The sequence below is a fragment of the Blennius ocellaris genome (assembly GCF_963422515.1).
Source record: "Blennius ocellaris genome assembly, chromosome: 7".
Lineage (NCBI taxonomy): Eukaryota > Metazoa > Chordata > Actinopteri > Blenniiformes > Blenniidae > Blennius > Blennius ocellaris.
This window is the reverse complement of record NC_137656.1, coordinates 6,130,387-6,150,166: the sequence shown is the minus strand read 5'-3', so window position 1 is coordinate 6,150,166 and position 19,780 is coordinate 6,130,387. Positions and strand designations below refer to the sequence as shown.

Here is a 19,780-nt window from a genome sequence, read left to right as displayed (position 1 = left end):
TTAATGACGATAAGAAGGGAATACACTGAATCAATCCTGCAATAACATTATAGCAATGCTAGCTAGCCAAACTAGAGATCTTGAGATCCCAGCCCATGAAAATTAATTTGCAAGATTCACTCCCACTTAACGTTGTTGAAGGGAGATGCTCTTGGCCTCCATCCATATTTTCTACAAAGATACAAACAATTGCTGGACTTTTTCATGAAAACTGCACCGGCCATGTATTCATCATCAGAGGTAGGGTTTCCTCAGTGGCAGGTTTGTTCCTCCTCTGTGTAATGACACAGTTGTTTTGGTCTCTGCTCCTCCACTCGGAGCAATTCACATGACATATGGCAGTCTTCTCATTTGCTGACGCAGCCTCGGAAGCAATCGACAGGCCAATTCTCTTTGCTGATCAATAAAGAATTGTCATCTGAAAAGAGGCATGAATTTCAATGACAATTTACGATGATGGATGGACAGCACCGATTTGGCCCATGCCAAATCGCATCAGACACTGAGAATTATGTGGTATAAACATGAGCTTATTATGCAGAACGCTCAGTCGCTTGGGTCGTTCCCGGGGAGCTGTGTACGAGTAAATAAACACAGTGGCACAGTACGAGGGATTGTGTATGAAAACAAAAGGGGTCTAGCCGGGGCGAGTCTTCACGTTCGACTTCATTCTGCAGACACTGATGTCATGTGGCAACTGCCCCCCCCTCTCCACCTTCCTGCCACCCAGAGCAGACCGAGATAGGGTGGAGCGTGAGGATATGGAGTCTGGCGACAAAGCCAGTGATGATCCGGAGTCAGCCAGCCAGCCATGATCTGCACTGTACTGACTGGCAGTCTGAGGCCAGGCGTACCAAGCGTGTGTGTGACAGGTCCTCCCTCTCGCCAGCTCTGTGGCTCAGGCTGGGAGCAGCTGCAGCACAGGCAGAGGCCACGAGGACAGGAGGGCACAGACACAAAACACAAGGCAGCGCAATGAAAGGCAGATGAAGATGGGAACTACGCAGACGAACACATCGCGGACACAATCCCTGGCTCTGACAACCCCCACCATCACAGGATGGATGCACTTATTTATAATGGAACCACATCACGTCGACTGTTTACACATTGCTGCCTGTTTCTGTCAGTCCCCTCACGAGCCCCATAAACAACTGTGCAGCATTAGCATCGCACATGAGCCATAGGATGGAAATAAAACGGGCCTAATAGATTCAGTTCTCATGGGAGGAGGATAATTGCAGCTGCACCTGAGAGCAGCTTCCCTCCGGGTCACCAAAGCTTCAGGAGCATCTGAATGCTTGATCTTTTTGGACAGTACAAAGATGCTCATTTCGCCCATTAACCATAGCTTATGATGACAAGACGGTGAAATGACAAAGTAAATGGATAGAAGCACAGGTATGTGCTCAGGATTATTTTGAGAGAGGGGTTTAGAGCGAGATAATGGGACTGTAAAAATAACAATGGGGACTATAACGTCCTTTCTCTAACCTGGATTACCATTAAAAATCCTATCTTTCTGTCATCTGTTGAGAATAAATGACCATGTCGCATTGGGAAATCTCTGTAACAACCGCAGATACAAATGAGATCGCAGAATACAAAAGAAAGCTTGTACGTGGACCAGAAACCACACTGATGCAACAGAAATGCAAAGCAGAGAATGATGGGCCCGATAGCGAAGGCTTGTGCTGACTGAGCCCAGCTGTAACGATAAGAGGACTACCTGTAGCACATCAAAAAGATAACTAGCAGCTCCCCTGTGAAACAACGGCTTCCTTTTCTGGCATGTGGCTAATTATCAGCAGCCGAAATTGTTGCAGGAGTTATGTCAGACGGTTGAGAGGCAGGCTCCAATTCAGAGGTAAAAAATTCATGAAATGAATGAAGGCGCTCAGGGAGAAATCAGGCCATCACTGGCCCGTGATGTGTTGGTTTCCCATGGTTAATAAATAGATAAACACAGAAGAGTGCCTCGACAATGTAACCTGTGATGGTTTATGGCAAATTATCTGTAAACATGGGGTCAACTTGCCTACAGGACACTCAAATGTCATTATCGCACGACTTAGGCCCCGTCCACTCCACACCAACCAAGATTATCTTTTTCCACCATGAAAATGACTCAAATGAAATACACATTTGTTGTCCAGAAATGTTTGTTGCGCATCTTTTTATATGAGAAAGCCAACATCTCGCCTTTTAAAACCAAATGGCATCCGTAGCTTCTGAAGTTCGATCTGAAGCATCGTCGTTCACCATTGTTGTTACGTGACATCGCAAAGAGGGTCACAGGGTTTTCAGGCCGAGAGGCGGGGTGATGACATCATTGTTTTCAACAAATGTGCGTCTTGCCCGTCCAAACATAAACAACCAGGCGCCGTTTCCAAATTTCTCAACTCTGGAACCCACTCTCAAACCGTCATTTTTCAGGCTCCTAAAGCGCTGCACTGTGTGGATGATCGACCAAAAACGATGCAGTTCCATGAAACAGCGTTGTTGTGTGGGCGGGTGCCTTAATTCTTCTCAACACATCCATCTATACCATATTATCCAATCCCTTCGGACCATGGATGAAAGACACTGTACAGACTGGACTGATTACACACATTCTCACACCTGCAGGAGATCTGGAGCCAATTATTTTAAAATATGTGTTTTCAAACTCTATACAGAAAGGCTCTCAAGCCCAGACTTGAAACATGGGCATTCTGTCTGTGGAACGAAGAACACATTCCACCATCGTACAGCCCGATTTCTGTGAAGCAACGTCTGGAAAGATCTGCTTACAGATAAAACCTCTCAACCATTAAACACTACCGAACCTCACACCAAGAAGTGGTCTGTATATATAAATCTGAACAACAAATACATGGCTACAGTGCAACTATATAAAAACAGCATCCTTCTTTCCATAATTAAGCCTCTTTTTCCAAGAATCTCTTTGCAAAGATTACAGAAGCCAACAGCTGCTTTCATTATTGATCTTTCACATCAAATCATGTAGTTTCAGAAGCTATAATTTCTCTCCAATCCCAAAATTCTACACCAGATCATAACCAAATGTTTGACAAGTGAATAGTTCTGTATCTCCAAGTGCTTCATAACAAAAGAGCAAGAGTAAATCGGGACAATTTATCCTGCATGTCAGACTTTAGAACTACATCAGTCAACGATAATAAACACATAATTCACCGAAGAACATTGGTTACATGGCTCTCAAATGTCCTGATTAATAAAGACAACTTTAGTAGAATAGAACACTTTATCAATGTTTGAAATATACAACTCCAGCTGGCAATGGCAAATAAAATAGAATATAAATGATGCAAATCGGAACAAAGCCATTGGGGGAAGGGTTTATTGCACCTCATGTCTTGAGTAGAGTGAGTGAGTGCCGTGCACGCATACGTGTGGGGGCTGGAGGTTTGAGTTTGGATCTTTTAAGTCTACTTGAATTTAACACAACTGTTCACAGAAATTTGAGAAAAATTTTGCTATCAAAACATGCGACAAGCCAGGAGAATCTGGTCTAAAAGGACCATCACAAATGCTGACTACAATCCTAACAGGAAGCGCGTGTGCGTTTCTGTGTGCGCCTGGCAGTGCCGATCAGTATTTTCCATGCTGTGTGTGGACTCTAACAAATATAGCCCGATCATCGGCGCCTGTCACTCAGACAGATTTAGGGTTCGATCTCATTGGCCGTTCCAATAGGAATGGAGGGACCTGGTGAATCAGTGCGGGAGCTTTACATTGTTTCCCCCATGTGTCGCAGGAAAATTGGTCCAGGCACGTGCGCACAAACAAAAAATGTCTTTCTCTTGAGCTTTCCATGTCAAAGTATGTCTGCTGAGGCGCCACTCAATGTGCTGAGCTTCAATGTGTCAAGATGAGTAAACACATGGTTCCCATAAGAACATCGTAGGAGAAAATATTTTGCTGATTCTTGTTGTAGTAAATATTTACTAGGCTTTTATTTTATAATGCTTCATATACACATTTTATGATAACTGAACCATATAGCTGTCTGTTAGTCTATAGAGAGAGAGAGCATGTGTATCATGGCTGCAAACTAAATTACTTACCAATTCCGTAGGCTTTGGCAAACAGCCAGCGTAGGTTGGCAGCTATTTTTGCTCTGGCAGAGTCATACATCTCCAAAGGTACCACGTCCATCGTGCCTTCTGCAACCCCACCTAGTTCCACTTTCCTCCTGGTGCTGTCCCCGCCGGAACACAAATCAACGTCCATCCTACAAAACATAAACATACAGTTGCAGTGCTGAGTAAGAGATTTGGACAAATAACAGGGTACTGGCCAGCTACAATTTGCCAAATTGCTAATTCCCTTCCTCTTGAGAGGCTGGATGCTCTGTGTGAGTGATACGACAATAAATAATTCAATAAAATTACACCGGTTTGAGCATTTCGAGGTCATTAGGGAAAATGTTTTTGCAACCTTCATCCCCTGAAAAATCTTCAGCCTTGTCTGTGCTCATTAAGCCATATGAAGACATCCTAACAGACACATTCATTATGTTAATCGCTTGATTACAGAGAGAAGACTGTCTTTACAGCACCTGATGCTTAAATGAAGCCGTGGAGATCAAAAAAAAAAAGCACTGATAATAAGAATGAAACTTTCTGGTAACTGGAAAGCACACAACGCTATGTGCAAAACAAAATATTTCTGATATGTACTGTATAAGCAGGGTGCAAGCAATCTGGAGTCTGACTGAGTTGATAAAGCAGTGAGACTGTGCAGCACAAAACTAGTGGCCTAGTCTGAGGATAACCAGCATTCTTCTTAGTAAATATGACTGGCAGAGTAATCTTAAGGTTTTCTGACATATCTGTTAGTTGTATAGGTGTATCTGTCTGTATATCTGCACACTACCATTTTCTTCATCAGGATGATGTGTTCATGTTATTAAGAGTACGAGACCTACAATCACCCAAACAACATACCCAATTACACTAATTACCAGATGGTGAACTAGAAGACGAGACAGTGCTCCTCTGTGCTTACATATGTATCTACAGTGAGATCAGTGAGGGGTGCGGGGTCTATTTGACCTGAAGAGTTTAATTATTGTTACAATAACATTATTACCTCAATGTGTTCATCCATGGGCGGCCCAATCCGTGCATTGTGGCCAAACTGGTGATAACAGCTGGATTGAGCATTTTCTTTCACGTCAGTATGCTGGTGTTTGGGTAACGTTAATGAGGTGGTGGTGGTGGTTTCCAAGAGTTGGTTCAGCCTAACGGCCATGCATGCAAATGTAACGCGGCTAACTGACGCCTGCTAACTGTTAGCGCCGCATGAATGACGCCCGCTCGCTGGCAAGCCCCCTTACCTTGAAAGGTGTGGCGTTAATTTCCCTCCAGAAAACGATTATCCAAGGACGTGTCTCGTCGCACAGTGGCCCGCTGTGTAGAAAATCCCGCAGCGGCAGCAGCGACGCATCGTAGCCAGCTAATAATGCTAGTAGCAAGGAGGTGAGTCTATGAGGTCTCCTCCCAGCAACAAGAGCCCAACCGCGGCCTGCGGGACAAGAGCGCGCCGCGGAGAGACTTCCAGGCAGGAGGGGGGGGGGGAACACCGAGCGACTCCGGAGAGGGAAAAAACACGGTGTACACAGGCTCTATCTCTGTATTAAATACATCGTGTTAGATAAAATATACACAGGCTGCGAGGCCAGCGGTGTGCTCGCACTCTGCCCATAGAAATTTTATTCTCATCCCACTGCCTGGGGGCTTCCACTGCGCATGCGTGGTCACCGTCCAGACGACTTCTGGGAACAGCTCACTGTCCCATTCACTCCTATCTAATTCATACAGGATTTTCTTACCTTTTTAAGGTTTTAAAGGCAGCCTAAAATTTTAGATCAAGGACAATTAAGGGGATCTGTAAATTATTGGACATTCAAATCGTATAGATACACCCCCAACCCCATTTAAATTGGGTCGATTTCAATTTGTACAGAATATATTACAAACACTTACATGTTCACCCTTACAGTACACTGTTGCCCTGTGCGAGGGCAATAGTCTACATTTGACACTGATCTATTGTGACATCTAGTGTTCAAAATTGGTGTTAACATTGTTGTTTATTCTTGTCATTATTAAATAAACCAGGGGTGACAAACAATTTCGTTCAGGGACCACATACAGAACAATTTCATCTTCAGTGGGCCGAAACGGTAAACTAGTGCCATAATAAGCTTTAAATTTACACTATAACATTTTTCTTTTGTCGTGGTGAAAATGTCTATATTTTCACAAAATCAAAAAATGACTCATGAAAATGACTACAATATTAACACAAGGCCAATTTTAATTAAACCTTCTGGTGCAAAATACAATGAAATGTTCAAACAACTTCTCCTATAGCTATTGCATCCTGCATTGTTTTTACAAACTCATCCCGACAGCATAGCTTTCGATGAGATGAGATTAGATGTGACTTTATTAATCCCACATGAGGAAATAGTCATCACAGCATCCCAAACATTGCACAAATGTAGTTGCACACAAGAGAATATGTAAATAGATAATTGGATAAATATATATGTATGTTATATACATATATACACATGGAATGACAGGGGGAACAATAATCTGGTAGAGTAGTATTAATATTTTTACAATATTTACAATATTCACAGTGCAACAGTGCCAGGACAGTGGTATTTACAGTTTATTACGGCTGTTGAACATACTCACAGCAGCAGGTATGAATGACCTGGTGGCTCCTTTCTGGATGGTGGCTGCAGCAGTCTACCACTGAAAGAGCTGGTTAATACTCCCACAGTGTCACGGTGGATGGGATGAGGGGCTTTGTCCATGGTGGATTCCAGCTTTGCCAGGACCCTGCTCTCACCCAGCTCCTCTGTGGTCTGCAGCAGGGCCTCCAGGACAGAACCTGCCCTTCTAACCAGTGTGTTCAGTCTGGTTCTATCCCTCACTGTAGCAGAGAAGCACCAGCAGACCACTGCATAGAAGATAACTGATGCTACCACAGTACCAGGTGTGCCCGCTACTCATAAGAATTTTTTTTCTTTTTTTATATTAACGTTTTCTTTGAAATGCTTACAATTTGCTTTGCGGTTTCGTGGGCTGGATTAGACAACCCTGAATTAAACTAACTGGGGGGGGGGGGGGGGGGAAATCAAACTTCATTATCCCTATTTCTGCATTTATTCATCCTATTCCTTTGTTGCATGCAGCCACATTAAGGCACTCTGGGAGCGAATGGGAGCTCAGGGACCCACAGTGATGACCTGTTTGCTGGGGGAATCAAACTTGCGAGCTTCTGATCCCAAGTCCGTTTCTCCGACCTCCATCCATCCATCCAGGTATGTTCAGGGACACCCAGTGCATGCCTTTTGGACTTTTATCATGTCTTTAATTAGAGCATTCCCCCTATTTTACCACAAGGGGTCCTTGTTTCACAGAGCCAGAAAGAAACTTTTTTTTATTTTTTTTATTTCCAGGGCACGACCCAATAAAGCTACATTATATATAGCCATACTGGTGGTGTTAATGTCAATGCTTCTATTTTCATCAGGAATCTGTCATCAAAGTTGGAGAAAACATCTCTGCATGAGCCAACATCACTGTTAATGGCAGGTAATACAAGTTACTTTTTAATGTGCTCATTAACTCAGTGTTTGACAAGTTTGTCATCCAGTTATGTTTTGTAAAAGCGAACACATATCCTCACGTATGGATAAAACAAAACATGTTTTTTTAGTGCAGCTTTAGTAGTGATCTATGTCAGGGTGAAATAACCTGTCAAACCAATACTGTAATGTTTGTGGGTAAAATGTCTGACAGGTTATAAAGGAAAGAGAGATAATATTGTTTCAATAATCAAAATCATTGAAAGAAGCAGCAGAAGTTAGTTTCATGAGCAATATGGAGCTTGACCATTCAGAAACTAACACTGTCAAAATAAGGTGTCCTTCAGACAAAAAAACAAAAAATGATCTCATGAAAGTTCAAATTCAGAACTGCTACCTAATGTCCCCGTCCCTACTTACAGATCAAGTGAAAGTTGATGTCTTGAAAGTAGAAACAAAAAGCATTTGTTAAGAGTTTGATGAGGTCCAAATTATGATGGCTTCAAGGCTGGTTTAGAGCATCTTCAAAACTGCAGTTCTTGTGACGTGTTGCTGGTCTGCAACACTTGACATCACAGCCTCCAGGCTGCTAACAGCATGGTGCCAGATACCACAGCAGCCTTCAGAGGCCCATCCCTTGAGGGGCCAGGGCTGCTTTGGCTGCAAATTACAGACCTGCACAAGACTAGCTGTTGTTGGGAGTTCCTTCTCGTCACATCCTTGTGGGATGCGTTCTGCCACTCCCAGGTTTTTTTTTCCCCCTGCAGTGGTTGGGATCCTGGGTGTGGCAAATAGAGTGATCCAGCAGGACCAATGTCCTCACTACTATGTGCTTTTCTGAAGCGTCCGTCCGTCGCTTTAATCAACACCCCCTATCAGGTCACACTATAAAAGACAACCCCCATCTGAAGCAGTGGTCTTTTGACCATCTGTCACCCAAAGGTCATGTAATTTCCATAAAACCTACTCTCATCTGTGGTAAAGGAGTGTTATAATCAATACACTCTACGTTGGTGGCCTCGTCTGTTCCTTCACTCCCTTCTCATTTTGTTGTCTCATTCGTCGTCCTGATTTCTTCTTCTGCCTGTGTGGGTTTTCTCCCGGTCTCCTCCCAGTCAGAAATAACATGAATTTGAGATTAATTGGAGACTTTCAAACTGCAAGTTTGAGTGCACAATTACCCTTTGATGCACAGGCTACATGTCCAGGGTGTATCCTGTTTTCACCGATAACCCGCTGGTAAAGTGTCATAAAACATTGAGTAAGATGAAGCGGTATAGAAGATAAATGGATTAGGGTGGAGCAAACGGCAAGTCCACACTGAAAGACATCCACTCTGGACTCGAACAAGCGTCCCTGTCATGTTGTCTTTCCGAACTTCACCCACATTTCAACAGGGTACATGAAAATCAAAGAACTGGAGAAAGACTCTGAAATCCCCCCCACCCCACAAAAAAAAAATAAATCTAGTTCTGAAATGTAAAAGAAAACCTACTTATTAATAAATACTGCTAAAAATACACCACTGAGATTGGAGGAACATGAAGAAAGGCCATGAACACACAAACTCCACTCCACAGATCTGCTTCGAAGGAATCAGATGGAGATATTCTCACCGTGAGGTGGGAGCGCTGACCACTACACCATCGTACACTTCCTCCTTTATTGGTAGAAAAAAAAAAAAAAGTTGAAATCCAGACCTCCACTTGCAAGTTCAATGGTTCGTTGCGTCTGTCTTGCCAGGTGCACGCAGGTATCGTCTCTGCACCGTTTTGTCCTCGACTCCGTTTTGCATGAAAAAGGACACAGACGACAACCACGCGTTGCTCCGAGATGACAATAAATACTAAAAACAAAATGGAATCAGTGGGATACAGCCACAAAAAAATAACTTTAATGCAATAGTGATTCAGACGCCAGGAGCCGTGAGGCTTTTTGAACGAAACAGACTGTGAGTATATTGCATAGGTAGTTGATCTGGGACAGTCCTGCAGGACAGTGGTGTGAAAACAAGAATCCGCGTCACCGACAACCCTCCCGTCAGCGTCCCCACGCAATAGAGTTCACTTCGCTCGTTCCTGCTGACTGCTCTGAAAGACATCAGCGTTTCCCGTGGACCATTTCCCTTAAGTGTCCTTTATGTGTTGCACAATAATTCAGGAAGGATGGAGAGGTTTATTATTTTTTTTTTGTAGGCGAGCAAATGAAAAGCGTGGACGTGGCGAGACAGCTGGTCCCTGCGGCCGCTGACCGACGTCCACAGCAGTGCAGGGAGGCCTTGAGGCCTCTGTCCCTGCTGTGAGCTACCAGTCCATTAAGCACGTCTTTAAAATGGTTTGTAAAAACATTTGAAGCACGTCATTCTGGATCTTTTTTTTTCTTCTTCCTTCTTCTTCTTCTTCTTCTTCACATTTGTAGATTAGCTTCAAGGTTTGCTAAAAATGTTATAAATAAGAACGAGTCACTAGTTTGGCTTTGATATAAATAATGTAATAATACATAGATCAAACAGACACTTCTCTCTAAAAACATTTAAATATTTCCAAATATTGCATTTTACGAAACCATGTCTTGTGGTGCTCTTCTTCAGAAGCAGAATTCGTGACGGTCGAGTTAAAGCCATTTTCGATTTTTGAGTTGATTTTGTAAATGCCAAACTAATCGGGGGTCGAGCAGAGGTTTGCCATAGCGACGGGTCTAGAAAAACAATCTCAGCCTCCCTGAGCAGAAAGTCACATCAACACCACATTTTAAATATTGAATAAAAACACTCAAAAAGCTTGGCAAAAACACACCGCCGTCCGCATGGGTTCTGAACTCCCGCTACAACTTGGGAGGGGCACAGCTCTACCCCCTTCTCCCGCCCTCTTTTATGGAGACTTTAAAGTACTCGATGCAAAAGGCTAATATTGTATATCACACTACCCATTGCACTTCACACCTCTCTAACACTCAAATCAAATATATGTCTTTACAGATCAACAGAAGTCTTTGCTATTGCACAGAAATACATGTTTGTTTGTTTTTGTTTTTTTTCCACTGGATACATCTAATGACAAGGCAGGTTATACAGTGTCATTTTGGTTTGGTTTGACAGCGTAAATGTCCGACGCGTTCCGAAGAAACTGGATCAACCAAAACCTCTACAACTGGTTGAATCTCAGCCTCGGTTACTTCTTGATGTGTGTGTGTGTGTGTGTATGAGCGCGACACAAAGTGTGAGTGAGTGTCTTCATCATTCGAATTAGAGTAGAAAAGAAAAAAAAAAAAGGCAAACCCCTTTTTCGATTAGGCTCAGCTTCACTTAACAACCCCTTCGGGCTCTGGACAAACCACTTGGTTTGACTCCTTCAGCGCTGCTTGTGAGCCGGTTTCACAGAGGTGAACAAGTGCTAAATGAGCGCAACATGAAAATATGACATTCAAGACAAAAAAAAAACAGACTGACTTTTTTTTTTTAACATCTGCTCAGAAAAACGTGATCGAGACGCACGGCTTGAGCATACAGCTTTCCTCGAAAAGGCCAAAAATGGGTTAAACGAATACGCCAGCTTCCCCATTTTAAATAGAGAGGCGGTGGAGTTGTGGGGCTGAATGAGTCTGGGAGCCAGTTTTCAACGAGCTCCGGAGATGCTCTACTTGAATGGGGGGGGGGACCTTTCAAGGCCTCTCGGCCTGAAGCGGTTGCTGCGGGAGAGGGAACCAGCGGAAAGACATGAAGCCTGCTGGAGGAAACCATTTGAAGAGACAAGACGGGACTGTAAGTGATATTTAAATATTGCAAAACATAGAAAAACTGTTCTCTTTGAAGTGTAAACATTAAACCGATGTCTGATGTAATTCTTGCACATGGAGAAATTATATAAAATAAATCGTGTCTGTCAGACCTATAAATTGTTCTCATTAAAATGTAAAAACAACATACTAAATCTGTACTTTATATTATTACTGTAATAATAATGTTCATGTTAACCTTTGTATTTTTTTTTGTATAAGTGAGTTTACTGTACTGGTATAAATAGTTTAAATGTTTAACATCTTAATTCATACTTTGACTCGTCTGGCTTTGTCTTTACAAGGCAAAAACAATACTTGTGCCTCTGCCATACTCAGAAACACACACACACTTCCATCCCAGTATGATCACGCACCCACTCACACTCACACACACACACACACCCAAGCTGCCACAGTCACACGGGGGAGGTGGGGTCACCAGGAGGCTCTATGTGCGATTGAGAGTCTGGAAGATTCTGGATATTTGGAGCATGACGGGGCCGGTTTCCGGGTCATTCATCCACTGGGTGCTGTTCAGCGGGTTCTCCAGCATGTCTTCAAAAGCTGCACACAAACGAGACGAGTGGGTGAGAGAGGTACTTCCCATATCTGTGCTTTCAACACAGAGATTTGGCACATGTGTGGCAGAGATTCCCCCCCCCCATCCATGTCTCCAGCTGCTACGATAATGACTGATCTCTAATTACACATGCGAGTAGAATTTATAGGTAACTGGATAGGATTTATATTAACCAAAGTGGAAAACGTCTCTATTCCAAGTGGGAAAAACACATGTAATTGTCGTCAAACTGGGAGAAATGTGAGGTTTCAGCATGGCAGTGGTTTTAATGACAGTAAAGCAAATTAAGTTATTTTCTTCATGTTTTTTTTTTTTGCTTTTACTTGCAGCCATAACTTACAACGGTCCCTTGCATGACTTCAGGTCAGAACAAAGTCAATGCTGTGCACGTAAATGTAGAGTAAAATCAAATTGTCGAGCATGTTTGCCTCCGTTTTTAGACTGACGGCAGTAAAACGGCACTTTCCAGTTGGATAAACACATTACTAGACCCTGCTGATTTTCTGGTTTCTCTATTTGGGCTCTATAAAGCTACAACAACGATTTTGTGATTACAGATAAAAACAACATTCATTTTCACGGGGAGATCTAAACGGAACGCGTGGATAAATTTAGTTCGTTTGGGGTGAACAAGGCAATCAGTTCATTGTTGAAAATAATGATCTATCAGGCAGTTTTTGTATAATACATAAAATGCTGGCCGTGGCCGTATTAAATTAAATGTTGACTGAAAAGCTGCTGGGGTGACTCCTGAGACTATTCTTAAACCTATGATGAAGCCCCCTTTAGATGATGCGTTTTAATTTGGAACTATGCCATTATAAATAAACTCAATGATTGCTGCCTTGTGATCAGCTGGGAATATGTCATGAGTGTAACCTGACTGCAACCACAGTCAGCTGGGATCAGCTGCAGCTTCAGGATGAAGTAGAAGGTGGAGGGACAGACTGACGATGCTGCAGGAGTCAAGGCCAATGAGATTTTGATATACTGAAAAATATATTATGAGTTTAACCAACTTGTGTTCAACTGTCCCCCCTCAAGAAAAAAACGTATACAAAATAGGCAAAACTATTTGTAAATAGTGACTGTGAGCACAATTCAGACCAGAAATATGTTTCGTTCTCGATCCAAACAACTTCTATCTTACAAATTTTTGAAAACTCAAAATCAGTAAATAGAACCTGGTTATAAATACAATAAATAGGCTATCCTATACTATGATAAATACTTTCTAATATGTGGAATTGTTTAATTCCCATATATATTGAAAACAAAAAAATCAGATTTGATGCCATTTTTGAGGTTCTCCGGAATAAAACGATAACTTTGTCCCACAATGTTGCCCTTGCCACGATATGTACGGGACAGACTTTACCTAATAGAGTCTTGGGATTGGTCAGACCCAACTGGACCACTGGATTCTCCAGGATGGCTTGGAACAGCGGGCTGTTGGTGTCGATGCCTTTATCTAGATCCTCCGGAGAGGGTTTTCGGTCTCCTAGCAGCCATTCACACTGCACGAAGAAGAGTAAAGGCACACGGTGAGAAAAGGCAGGTTTGCTTTCTGGAAACTCCTGAATAATTTACATCCTTATACAGGTCAGGTGACATGATCACTTTCGAGCTTTCCAGCAAATATCAAAAAAAAAAAGAAAACGTTAGAAAAACACATTTATGACAGGAGTTCTTATAGGCTATCAAACTCTTTATGTAACATGTGATAGTCATTTATAACTGGACTGTGTAAGGTTGCGTAAAAAGTGATCCTTACAAACTGTTTCATGTGAGAACACTGTGCAATACTTACTGCAGCATCTTGCTGGTTGTTATTTACTCTCAGCGCATCAATCACCTCCTTCTCATCGAAGCCCATCTCCATTAATGCAATGACAGCCTACGGACAGACAGAGGAACTAAATATTTATTCTGACTCCGATTAAACAAACTGCTCATGTGGAATTCGGCATCAATCTTGGGCAGAGAAATTGCTTATTTCGTAAAAGACAAAGAAGAAGCTGTGAACAGGCTCTACGACCAGCCACAGTGAAAAGTGCTGTGTTGAAGGACGGTGTGTCATTTGTGGGGACGATGGAGACTGGTTATTTCTGTAGTGATCAGGGAAGTCAGTAGACTGTAAACACGATCCAAGTGATAGAAACACCTTTTAATAAAAGCAGAGAACACTTCAGATATATAAAATGAAGCCTGCCAGCACTCTGAGCCAGAGAATACAAAAAAACAGCCTCCTCCTACAAAACAAAGAGTACCGTAACGTGCCAACAAATATCAACTATTGTGCCCAAAACAGACCAATGCTGCAGCTGATCAACGTGGTGGATGTGAGTTTCAAGATGAGTTGTATAAGGCAAAAAGGATCAAATCACCCACCCTTGAATCTGGTCTGAACTCCCTTTTCCTCCGGATCCGTTTGAAGATCTCTGTGAGTTCATCCTGCCTGCTGCTCTCCTCTGAGCTTGACTGGCTGGAGAGGCTTCGGAGCAGGTTCGGACCTGAGGCTGAGGCTGAGGCTGAAGCTGATGCAGAGGCTGAGATTGAGGCTGAGGCTGAGGCTGAGGCTGAGGCTGAGGCTGAGGCTGAGGCTGAGGCTGAAGCTGAAGCTGAAGCTGAGGCTGAAGCTGAAGCTGAGGCTGAGGCAGAAGTGGAATTGGAAGGGCCTGGCTTGGGAGCAGCAGCTGCAGCAGCCGTGGCTCCAGCAGCACCAGAAGAGTCCTGTCCCGGTATAGGCGTGTCTATAGAAGGGTCGTCCACATGCTCGATGAGCCACTCCATGGCCTGCGTCACGGACATGCTACGGAGAAGATCAAGCAAATTAAATGCTGTCAATCACCTGGGACAACAATACAAATTCAGCTTTTTCTACATCGGACGTTCTTGAGTGGAAAAAACTCAGAAAGCCTTACTGGTTTAATCTAAGAGCTTTGATGGCTCTGCTCTCAGGGAAACCCATCTCAGTGAGCTGCTGAAGAGCCGTCTCATCCACCCGATCCTCCTCATCTTCATCCAACATTGCTACGAGATGCACAGACACAGAGATCAAATGTCTAAAAATCAAGCAGGTGAAAGCACCATGATGACAAAAGCTGTAATCATTGGGATTATTCTGCAGCAGCGGCGCATTCTCATTGTGTCCCAGAAATGCTGAACAAACAATCTACAATCCATCCAACATCTCATTCTTTAAGTTGTTGGGACAATGTTCAAGTGACACCTGAGATATGGTCCCGGTTCGATTGTTCCAGTAGTTCATTGTGCTGTATGTGCGTGACGCCCCTGGAAGCCTGAGCCCATACGTGAAGCGCTCACTGCTGGTGGTTGCAGCGACATCAGCAATGCCTCAGATGCATTCCTTTTTAAATGGTGAATGAGTCATCAAGAATGTGAAACTGTTTAACAGGAAGTGAAGAGGAGGGGATTGGGTGTAAAAAATTAAATAACTTCACGAACTGATTGAGCGACGTCTGAACAGACAGATCAAATTAAGCAAAGTCGCTTCTTTATAAAAAAAAAAAAAAAGACTTTCATGTACTTTAAAATCAGGGCGTCAAACACATATTAGTTCAGGGGCCACATACAGACCAATTCAAGGCAACATCCAATATCTCAGCTCGGGTCTCAGTGTTGCGTCTGCTACTCTAAAGAAATGTGTTTAAAAAAAAAAAAAAGTCAATACTTTCTCTGAAATTTTTACAATTTGCTTGGTGGTTTGGTGGCTGGATTGGAATCTCTTGTGTGCTGTCTTTGGCCCATGGGCCTTATATTTGATACTCCTCGTTTAGACAGCGAGAGAGAGAGAAAAAAAAGAGGGTTCACTTTACCGTTGGCCTTTTTAAAGAGTTCGACAGCATCAGGGTTCAAGGCAAGAAGCTTCTGGGCAACTTCGATGAGAGAAACTAAGATTTTTCGGAGCTCCGTCTGAAACTGCGACAACAGAAAAGCGTTACAAGAGATCTGTATCAAAACACATCGGTTAAAGCTTTGCACCTGAGATCCTCACATCTCTGATGTTGTGCTGCGTTACAGTGCGGTCAGTGTGGCGTATGGACAAGCTGGCTGTAGCTTTCAGGATGGCATCTTTGTCGGGAGCTTTGTTATCTTGTTTCTTCTGTAACAAACAATAAAAAAAAAAAGAGTGGATTTAATAAAAGAGATGAATTGAGAGACTGGGCGGAGAATATATTGCAATTAAAAAGTTGATGAAGCTTACTTTTTCATCTGTGCTAACCTCTGCCATCTTGGGAGGGGTCGGAGGCGGTCTTTTCTTTATGAGCAGCAATACGTCTACAACGCATGAAAGACAGGGTCGAGTCGGGTGTTTTTAATACTCAGTCACGATGTCCGCACCCCTCAAACAAAATGTCTCCTACCTTTATCTTTAAGGTTCTCATCCGCAACAGTTTTGGTGTCGGTGAGGACTCTTTCTGTAGCAGCATGTATAAGTTTATGATGTGTGAGTGTTTTGGGGTCTTCTACGCTTCCATGTACATACTGGGAGAAAAAAAAAAAAAAATGTAATATCAGTCACACTGTATGAGAAGAATTTTATACAAACAACATGCAAGGTCTATATAAAATAACACCCTCCCAACCCTCTAGCAGGTACAAAATAATGAGCACAAAACCAAGGAAACAACACAGAATTATAGCAAATGATATGAGGAGAGGTACAGCGTTGAACAGATAACAGCAGGGATGATGATATTCTTGATTGTAGCACTAATGACACTATCAACTTCAACAAGATACACTAATTAAAGTGGATGCATTGTGATCAGCTGTTGCCTGCTGTCTTCTGTGGCCGCAACAACAAACCATGTGATCTGCATGTTTGACTTAGCTTATAAGCTGGATACCCTTCCTGACTTTAACCCTCAGTTGGATGTGAATACCAAGCTTCAGAAGCTCGCTGCTGTGAACTCTACACATCTACATAAAGTTGACATAATTCACAACTTAACTGCAAGAGTCTTCAGTAAAGATTATGAAAAAAAACATGTTTTTTGGGACTGTTTCAGATTGAAAATCAGATTCTGTGTTTAACATCTGCCGAATAGAAATACAAGTTCATTTGCGATGTCTTAATTTGTATAATACGTTTTAATAATGAACACCTGAAGACTGCCGACACACACTTCTTTTAAACAAGGCCTTATAACACTATTATTTGCTCTGGCCTTCCATTAAATTATTTATTTTTATTCTATTACCTTTTTCCTAAGTTGCTTGATTTATTCACACACATTTCCTTGCAAAGCACTGCTGATTGCCTTATGTCTGGATGGTGCTATATAAATAATCTTCCCTTGTCAAATATCATTATGACTGTTGAATGGCCAGAAAAAGAAACACAGGTTGGTCATTTGTGGATTCATCTGTAGATACACTCACATAATGAAATATTGGACCATTTGAAAGCATGTGACTTTTTTTAAACATCTCAAAAGAAAACTCTAAATACTCCTCACAGAAGAAAGACGGGCACCAAGATAACTTTTGGAAATGGCTGAACTATTAATTAACTACAACGTGTGGTTCATTTTCTGGATGGACGTTTCAGACCGTGCAGGCTGAAGTATTCATTTCAGGTGCATTCTGCGCTGTCAGGAGAAACAAACATTGCATCACAGGCTGAGTTATGCTATAGGCCATAGAAGGAGAGCCGGGAGAAGCTGTATAATAATAGAAAGGCTGAAAAGCAGCGTGCCTCCCCGGCTCGCAGCCTCTGGGAGCAGGAAGGGGCAGCTCGCTTAGCAGGGAGAGGGGCAGCCAACCTGCTAAATTATAAATAGCAAACTCTACCCAGTTACTATAAATACAAAGCCAGTGACACTGACAGTTTACGCACAGGGCACGGCAGGGGAGCGACCGTTAAAAAAAAAAAATAACAACACCGCCAAGGGAAACACAAACAAACCCCGAACCTACATGTTTTAAGCACCTCTCCTTCAGTTTCTCCACAGTCGTGTCTTCCGTGACCTCCTCCAGCCACTCCGTGCCGTCCATGGTGCAGATGTGTATCTTCAACACCTTGCCGGCAAATATCTTCTCCTCCTGCACGAACATAGCTGCAGTCCCGACAGTTAAGACAGCACAGTACCGGTCCGGTGGTACCGGTCCGGGGGTACCAGTCCGGTGGCGTTAGCTTAGCAGCAGTGGCTACGTGCTAACGTTAGCAGCCAGCTAGCCGTTGCTTCTAAAGTCCCCCGACAACAGAGCAGAAGCGAGCGGCGATTAGCTGAGGGCCATTCCCGGGTCCCTCGGTCGGATGGTGGGGCAGCGGTGGCCGACCAGCGCACTCCGTGCCCGTCCAGGTGTTTGTTTTCCTCCCGGTTAGCACAGGGAAGCAAGCAGCGAATACCCTATTTTTACTGTGATGTTTGAACTTTGAACTTCAGCAGTGCTGCTCCCGGTGCATTGTAGGAGATGTAGTTAAAAAAAAAAAAATAAGAAGAAGAAAATATATAGTGCTTTACGAAGAATAAAAAATGAAATCTGTTATTCATTCACTAAACTTTCAGGAGATAAAATACACACGAATCAGACAGAGAAATTGAAAAGATTTAGAGAATACGTTTGCACTGGAGAAAAAATATTTTCTTATAAGAAATCACAGTCACACAGTTTTGATTCACATTTGTGTTGCACAATACTTGCAATCTTTAACATCTTGGGCAGTCTTTATATTCCTGTAGTCTTCTTGTATTGAATATGGCTGATTCAGTAGTAAGGACAGTCTGGAATAACCTCGTATTCACATTTACCACACATGTATTTCCATGAAGAAAGTCGTCTAATATTTACTCTACACTGTCCTGGAATCTTTCTAATGTTTTTATGAGTATTACATTTGAGTATTTTGAATGGGCATATTTTTTTCTGAGTTTATTGTGTTTTTAAAACTAGGGCTCCCAGCTACAATTTCAATACAATACATAATACAAAAATAATGACTACAACAGGATTCAGATTCTACATCCATACATAATCTCAGCAAACATATTCTTTGCAGCATGAAACAAAAATGTTAAGACATTTATTCATTGCTTCTATATTGTACGTCTGCAGAAGACCCACATGCAGAAGTGTCCTTGGGCAAGACACTGAACCCTGAACTGCCTGTGTGAATGCAGTGTGAGAGTGAATGGTTGGTGGTGGTCGGAGGGGCTGATCGATGGCGCAAAATGGCAGCCTCGCTTCCGTCAGTCTGCCCCAGGGCAGCTGTGGCTACAGATGTAGTTTACCACCATCCAGTATGGAATAAATGAATACTACAATGTAAAGCGTCTTTGAGTGCCTAGAAAAGTGCTATATAAAATCAATGAATTATTATAGTCTTCAAGAAAACAAACAAACTGCAATATCATTTAGTTTCATTACAAATTACGGACTCAATTACAAAATTTTATATTGAAAATGTTTTATAAACTTGTTTCAATTTACCTCACCAAACCCACTTCAGGAATCATTGGAATCATTGGTGTAGAAGATGGATTTACTAATTACACCACAAGATGGCGCTATAGTGATTGTCTTCAAATCAGTCCATCCTTTTTAGACCCACTTCATCCAAATTAGTATGGGGAGTTGAGGTCTTCAGATTTCAACCAATCCATCCGCAGAATATTATACTATACTCGTACTACTTACAGTTAAGAAAACATGAAGCACTGTTCATAAAGACAATAATTATGCACGTATGTTATACTCAGTTTATAACTCAGGTTATAATGACCTTACACAATAAAAAAAAATAGTCCTCATGAACT

At 42.5% G+C, this 19,780-nt stretch overlaps 2 protein-coding genes across 4 annotated transcripts in view; both read right to left on the bottom strand.

The window, feature by feature from the left end:
* camsap1b (calmodulin regulated spectrin-associated protein 1b) overlaps positions 1–5,491 on the bottom strand; it is a 28,136-nt gene extending 22,645 nt beyond the window's left edge. For all 3 annotated transcript variants that reach the window (XM_080499580.1, XM_080499581.1, XM_080499582.1), the window contains exons 1-2: positions 5,366–5,491; positions 4,092–4,258 (exon numbers count right to left, since the gene is read on the bottom strand). In XM_080499580.1, the coding sequence (XP_080355706.1) occupies positions 4,092–4,257 (166 nt within the window). In that variant the 5' untranslated portion in view covers position 4,258; positions 5,366–5,491. The remainder of the gene's footprint in view (positions 1–4,091; positions 4,259–5,365) is intronic.
* Positions 5,492–9,508: 4,017 nt separating this feature from the next.
* On the bottom strand, positions 9,509–18,368 carry ubac1 (UBA domain containing 1). The gene is made up of 10 exons (XM_080499865.1): positions 17,940–18,368; positions 16,382–16,502; positions 16,222–16,295; positions 16,012–16,119; positions 15,833–15,935; positions 14,918–15,026; positions 14,385–14,805; positions 13,804–13,890; positions 13,372–13,510; positions 9,509–11,977 (listed from the first exon to the last, which is right to left on the bottom strand). The coding sequence occupies exons 1-10, from the start codon at positions 18,075–18,077 to the stop codon at positions 11,862–11,864; spliced, it is 1,416 nt and encodes a 471-aa protein (XP_080355991.1). The 5' UTR covers positions 18,078–18,368; the 3' UTR covers positions 9,509–11,861.
* Between the last annotated feature and the right edge of the window lie 1,412 nt (positions 18,369–19,780).